Genomic DNA, 6,355 nt, shown 5'->3' with positions numbered 1-6,355 from the left:
GAGGATAGAACCCAGTGCCTCGCACATGCTAGGCAAGCGCTCTACCGCTGAGCCACAACCCCAGCCCCTCCATGCTAACTTTTGATGTTGACCTTGATCACCTGGTTAAAATGGGGTTCAGCAGGATTCTCCACTGTGAAACTACTCTTTTGCTTCTTTTACAAGAAAGTCTCTCTTCACAATCACACATAAGAAGTGGAAAACTATGCTCCACCTTGGAGAATCTACAAAGATTATTTGGAAGTCTCCTGAATGAGGAATGTGCCTACTCTTCCCCATTATTCATTTACCCAATTACTCATTAGTATTAATATGAACTCATGGATTTGTTTTTTTATACTTTGGGTTCATGTGAATCTTAACCCATGCCTCCTCTTGGGGAATTCCCAATCCCTCCCTGACGCACCATAGGTGCCTGCAAGAGTCTATTGACCAGACTAAATTCCTTAGACCAGGGACTTTGGGGGTGACGTCAACTTCCCATTCCAAGTCTAGAAAAGTCCAACTTCCCCACTGGGGGTAAATAAAGTCGCTAAGGGGCAAAAACATACACACATCAGCAGTTACTTTCTCTGCAGTCAGCAGCTCACCACCTTTGCTAACGGTGCCAAGGAGGTCTGGAGTTGAGAGGAAAGGTGCTGGTGTGCCAGATCTGAGCCCGCCCACTCCCCATGCGTCCGGGGCAGGGCAAGGGTGGGTGGGAACTCTTTCCCAGACTCCTTCCTGTGTCCCCCCTCAATTCCCTGCCCTCGTTTCTTTGACACTTTCAGCAGCGCTTCCCTCGAAGCGCGAGGGGTGGAGGACCCAGGCAGGGCGGGCGCGCAGAAGCCTCTTCAAGTCAGGCGGGGCCCAACATCCGAGGACCCGCGAGCGGGCTGCGCTGAGGCGGGCCGAGCCGAGGGAGGGACGTGGGGGGCGGGACCCTTGGCCTTTGTCCCAAAGGGCGGTGCCAGGGCGCGAACGGTCCGAGTCCCTCCCAGGCGGGAGCAGAACAGGCGGCGCCAGGCGGCCGCGGAGCCATGGACGGCAGCGGGCCCTTCAGCTGCCCCATCTGCCTCGAGCCGCTTCGGGAGCCGGTGACGCTGCCCTGCGGCCACAACTTCTGCCTCGCCTGCCTGGGCGCTCTCTGGCCGCACCGCAGCGCAGGAGGCACGGGCGGTTCTGGAGGCGCAGCCCGCTGCCCTCTGTGCCAGGAACCTTTCCCCGACGGCCTGCAGCTCCGCAAGAACCACACACTGTCCGAGCTGCTGCAGCTACGCCAGGGCTCGGGCCCCGCCATGCCCTCCCCGGCCCCAGCCCCTGCACGGCGCCCGACGCCGGAGCCCTCAGCGCCCAGCGCTCAGCCAAGCGCTCCGGAACCGTCTGCTCCGTGCGAACCCGAGCCCTGGCCCGCCGGGGAAGAGCCCGTGCGCTGTGACGCGTGCCCCGAGGGTGCGGCCCTGCCTGCGGCGCTCTCCTGCCTCTCCTGCCTTGCCTCCTTCTGCCCCGCGCACCTGGGCCCGCACGAGCGCAGCCCCGCACTGCGCGGGCACCGCCTGGTGCCACCGCTGCGCCGGCTGGAGGAGAGCCTGTGTCCGCGCCACCTGCGGCCGCTGGAGCGCTACTGCCGCGTCGAGCGCGTGTGCCTGTGCGAGGCCTGCGCCGCCCAGGAGCACCGCGGCCACGAGCTCGTGACGCTGGAGCAAGAGCGCGCGCTCCAGGAGGTGGGGTGTGGGCACCTTAGGTGGCCGGCGGGGGGAGACTGGCTGTGCGCGAGCAGGCCGAGGGCAGTGGACCCTACACTCTTCTTGGGTTGTGTCTTAATCTCCTCTGAGGGTCTTTACACTCCCGGCTTGACAATGTTTGTCGCTTGCGGTGGTGGAGATGGGAAGGTGGGAAGGAGGGACTAGTGAGATTGATAAAAAGGACGCGAAGGGCGAGCACGAGCAGGAGATCTGAAGCCAGGTTAGTGTCCTGGGGATATGAGGCTGCTGGAAGCCGGGTTAGCCCCCAGAGCCTGGTAGGGGCGGGAGCTGCTGGTTCCTGCAAAGGCAGCAGAGCTGATGACGCTTGGCTCGAGCCAGTCCCAGCTCAGATTGCCCTAGGATGAGGCAGCCACTTTGGATGGGTGTGGCAGGCGACAGGAGTGCGACAGAGGGTGGGCTGGACACACAGATCCTCTGTCTAGCTGTTCCGGGCCGGGCAGTGGTGGGAACATGTGCGCAGCGTCCCGCTACCTCCCGCCCCCAGTTTCCTTTGGCCTCTTGCCGGGTCCAGACGCCTCTGGCCTTGGGATTTTCCGTCTCTCCTGCCTGGAGCAGTGACTCATAAGACCCAGGGGATTTGCCCGGAATCCCCTTTTTTCGGGCCTGGATTGGAAATGCAGGCTCTTTGGGGACAGTGATCCCCACGGATTATGCCCTCTTGTGTGGTCACAGTCTCACCTCACTTTCTTCCTCGCTGGAGGAAATTCTCAAATTAATTTCAGCAACATTGAGATGGGTGGATAGCTGATGGCCCTGTCTTGAGGGCTGATCAGAGGAGAAGCAGACACCCACAGTCAGCCTGCCCCTCACCAGGAATTTGGTAATGGACCATCCTGGCACCCCTGGCATATTATGGAATATGATGGCCACTCTGATCCCACTGATCCACAGATATCTTTCCCTGGTCACCATTCCCCTCTCCCCTGGCAAGTCCTGGGACCTTTGTAGGGCTGGGGCCTCTGCCAGACCTGGTACTCAAAGAGGTGTCATCCACAGGCTGAGCAGCCCAAAGTCCTGAGTGCTGTGGAGGACCGAATGGATGAGCTGGGTGCATGCATTGCCCAGTCCCGGCGCACGGTGGCCCTCATCAAGGTCAGACCCTCCCTAACCCCCATCCCTGTGCACTGGCAGCAAGACCTTTCAACATGGTACAATCACTCCAAACAAGACCATGCTCAGGGTACTATCAGACCCCATTAAGCATGAGCATCTCCCCTGACCTGTCACAGATCCAGCTCCTGCATTCCCCCAAGAGGGCAGGGTGGGCATGTGGAGTCAAAGGCCAGGCCTGTTCCCTGCCCTCATTGCTGCCTCCACTGCTGTCCTTGCAGAGCGCCGCTGTAGCAGAGCGGGAGAGGGTGAGCCAGCTATTTGCCAAGGCTGCTGCCACCCTGCAGGGCTTCCAGACAGAGGTGCTAGGCTTCATCGAGGAGGGGGAGGCTGCCATGCTGGGCCGCTCCCAGGGCGACCTTCGGCGACAGGAGGAACAACGCAGCCGCCTAAGCCGGGCCCGCCACAACCTCGGTCAGGTCCCTGAAGCAGACTCAGTCAGCTTCCTGCAGGTGAGGGCCACCCTGGGGCCACCGTGGTGGGAGGTGGAGGTGGGGTCAGGGAGTGCTTGGCTTTCTGGGGCTGTGCCAGCCTCCTGGTGGTGCTGCCCCACCCCAGCCTGGAGGAACTGTGTCCAGTGGAGACTTAACCAGCACCTGTCTGGCACAGGAGCTCCTGGCACTACGGCTGGCCCTGGAAGAGGGGTGCGGCCCTGGACCTGGTCCCCCCAGGGAGCTCAGCTTCACCAAGTCCTCCCAAGCTGTCCGGGCAGTGAGAGATGTGCTGGCCTCGGCCTGTGCCAGCCAGTGGGAGCAGCTGCGGGGTCTGGGCAGCGATGACGGGCTACAGAAGCTGGGCTCAGAAGGTGAGTGTCCCACAGATGACTCACTGTTCCCTGGGCTCCTCACACAGGCCTCCGGGCCTGGTCCCCATTCAGGATGGAGGAGGGAAACTGTGCCTGGTACAGGAAGAGACCCCAAACCCGCCAGGGACTGGAGCCACCATCCTCTGTTGACCAGTCAGCTCTTTGGCTACAGCCCAGCTTCTAGCTTCAGAGGGGCTGAGACCCAAGGAGCAAGTGGAGTACAATTCAGGCATAGACCTGTATGAGCCCACGAGGTGGCATGGGTGGATGTGTATCTGTCCCCAGGTGGCTTTGGGAGGAAGGCAGGCAGAGGGAGTTGCAGTCACAGGTTCTGGGGTGGGCCCTGTGCTCGGCCTAGCCTTGGGAGTCTGGGGGATGTGCTTGCCACTGTCCCTTCTTCTGCAGCTGACAGCGAGTCCCAAGACCCCGATAGCACGAACCACCTGGAGAGTGACATTCCCAGGGACTATTTCCTCAAGTGTAAGTAGACACTGCCTTCCTGTTCCCATGGGGGTCTCATAAACAGGCCCCAGCATGGTCCTGACATCAGGAGGTTGGACTCCCCTCCGTAGTTCCTGGGGTGAATGACGTCAGCTTGGTGTTGAGTTATGCTGGTTGCCACAGAGGGGTGAGGCTGTGTTTAAGGGGGGTGGGCACCTGTGGGGGGACCATCTTATCTGAGTCTGGCCCTGAGCCCTGCATCTCTCTTCCATCTGTGGGTTCAGTCGCCTACATCGTGGACTTGGATAGCGACACGGCAGATAAGTTCCTGCAACTGTTTGGAACCAAAGGAGTCAAGAGAGTGCTGTGTCCCATCAATTACCCTGAGTCGCCCACCCGCTTCACCCACTGCGAACAGGTGCTGGGGGAAGGCGCCCTGGACCGTGGCACCTACTACTGGGAGGTAGAGATCATTGAGGGCTGGGTTAGCGTGGGGGTCATGGCCGAAGGCTTCTCCCCACAAGAGCCCTATGACCGGGGCCGGCTGGGCCGCAACGCATACTCCTGCTGCCTGCAGTGGAATGGACGCAACTTCTCTGTCTGGTTCCATGGGCTGGAGGCGGCTCTCCCCCAGCCCTTCTCACCCACGGTCGGAATCTGCCTGGAGTACGCTGACCGGGCCTTGACTTTCTATGCTGTTCGCGATGGCAAGATGAGCCTTTTGAGGAGGCTGAAGGCCTCCCGGCCACGCCGGAGTGGTGTTCCGGCCTCTCCTGCCGACCCCTTCCAGAGCCGCCTGGACAGCCACTTTGCAGGGCTCTTCACTCACAGGCTCAAGCCGGCCTTCTTCCTGGAGAGTGTGGATGCCCATCTGCAGATCGGGCCCCTCAAGAAGTCCTGCATATCCGTGCTAAAGCGGAGGTGACGTGGGCCTTCCACTTTCTATAGGAGGACCCCTAGCCTTGTTTCTGGAAGAGAAAGCTTCAGCTGGGATGGATCCAGTCTGCCCCAACCCCTCCTTTTCCAGGTTTTTAGACCAGTGCCAGACACACAGTAGGTGCTCAATAAACTAAACGTTTGCTGAATGGATGACTCCCTTTTTAGTCACTCTTTTTAAGAATCCACAGGACTTCTCAGCTTTTAACAGCTGGCCTAGTGTGGGCAGGTGAGAGGCGGAACAGAGCCCCTTCAGGGCACCCCCACTCCCTAGTTCTCGGCAGGGGCAGCCAGAGGTGGCTTCTTCCACAGGCTCCAGCCCCACAGTCACCCTGGCGTCTCCCATATTTGCTCTGGACAGCCCAGCTCTTACCAGCTCTTTTCATCCTTGAAGCCACAGCCAGGTCTGGACCTGCACTTTGCCGGCCAGAATAAAACACAGAGGTCACCCTTGCCCCCCAAAGAGCAGAGCAGGACACCTGGGGAAGGACAAGAGTGGAGACTGGGGCTTCTTTCACATACACACCTCAGCCAGAGAGCTGTGTGACTCAGACCACTCCAGGGTGTGGCTGGAGCGGAGAACATTGACAAATTAGGTCCCATGTCCTCTCCTGGAGACAGCCTGGGCCTCAGGTCTCCACGGGCAGCTGTGTATCTGCACCACCACACTGGTCCTCCAGTCTGGGGACCCCAGGGCCTGGCGCAGCAGGAGAGCCTCTGGCTGTGCTGCTCTGAGGAGGGCTCGGGACTCTGCACGGCCCCCTGCCTGGCCCCCTGCCTGGCCTGGGTCTCCCCAGCCTGCCAGGCACCTGGGTTTCCAGGCCAGCTCCCTCTCCCTTCTCCAAGGCCCAGTGCACCCTAGAATGGGCCTAGAGGGCAAGGGGCAGACAGAGAGGCCTCCCAGGCATCAGGTGAGGTCAGGCAGGACAATGGTGAGTTAGACAGCCAGACAGCAAGGCCATACAAGTCCTGCCCCAGGCCTCCGCAGCTAAAAATAGGCCTCCCTTGCAGTCTGGGGGCAGTGGCCAGGATGTTGTTTTTCCAGGCGGGGCCTCTCTGCTCCTGGTGCTGTGTGTTTCAGCCCCGTTCCCATGGCAGCCAGGGTCCCACAGGTCCCAGCTCACCCAGCAAGGGGCCACTCCACTGCTCCAGTGTAGCTGGGACTTCCTAGAGCCTCTCCCCACCTGCTGCTAGCCTCCACCTTCCAAGGCCTTGCCTGCCCCTCGGCTACCTGCTCTGGCTCATTTCCTCCCTCAGCTTGGCACATCCACCATCTCTCACTGGAGAACCCCCTGCTCCCAGACCCTGCAGGAGGCCC

The 6,355-nt window shown here is 60.6% G+C and overlaps 1 protein-coding gene across 1 annotated transcript; it reads left to right on the top strand.

Annotated features, from left to right (window-relative positions):
* Positions 1-996: 996 nt before the first annotated feature.
* Positions 997-5,186, top strand: Trim47 (tripartite motif containing 47). Its single transcript, XM_026404825.2, has 6 exons — positions 997-1,703; positions 2,742-2,837; positions 3,077-3,307; positions 3,465-3,660; positions 4,066-4,140; positions 4,386-5,186. Exons 1-6 carry the CDS (start codon positions 1,020-1,022, stop codon positions 5,024-5,026), a joined length of 1,923 nt encoding a protein of 640 aa, XP_026260610.1. The 5' UTR covers positions 997-1,019; the 3' UTR covers positions 5,027-5,186.
* Positions 5,187-6,355: the final 1,169 nt, after the last annotated feature.

This window comes from Urocitellus parryii, chromosome 7 (genome assembly GCF_045843805.1).
Source record: "Urocitellus parryii isolate mUroPar1 chromosome 7, mUroPar1.hap1, whole genome shotgun sequence".
Lineage (NCBI taxonomy): Eukaryota > Metazoa > Chordata > Mammalia > Rodentia > Sciuridae > Urocitellus > Urocitellus parryii.
Note: the sequence above shows the minus strand (reverse complement) of the source record. Positions and strands in the feature narration are given on the sequence as shown.

Bases quoted from the DNA above. Each gene is read 5' to 3' on its own strand.
- Trim47 (XM_026404825.2), top strand. From the start codon at position 1,020: ATGGACGGCAGCGGGCCCTTCAGCTGCCCCATCTGCCTCGAGCCGCTT. The intron at 1,704-2,741 runs GTGGGGTGTGGG...TGTCATCCACAG, and splicing joins AAGAGCGCGCGCTCCAGGAG to GCTGAGCAGCCCAAAGTCCT. The intron at 2,838-3,076 runs GTCAGACCCTCC...CTGTCCTTGCAG, and splicing joins GCACGGTGGCCCTCATCAAG to AGCGCCGCTGTAGCAGAGCG.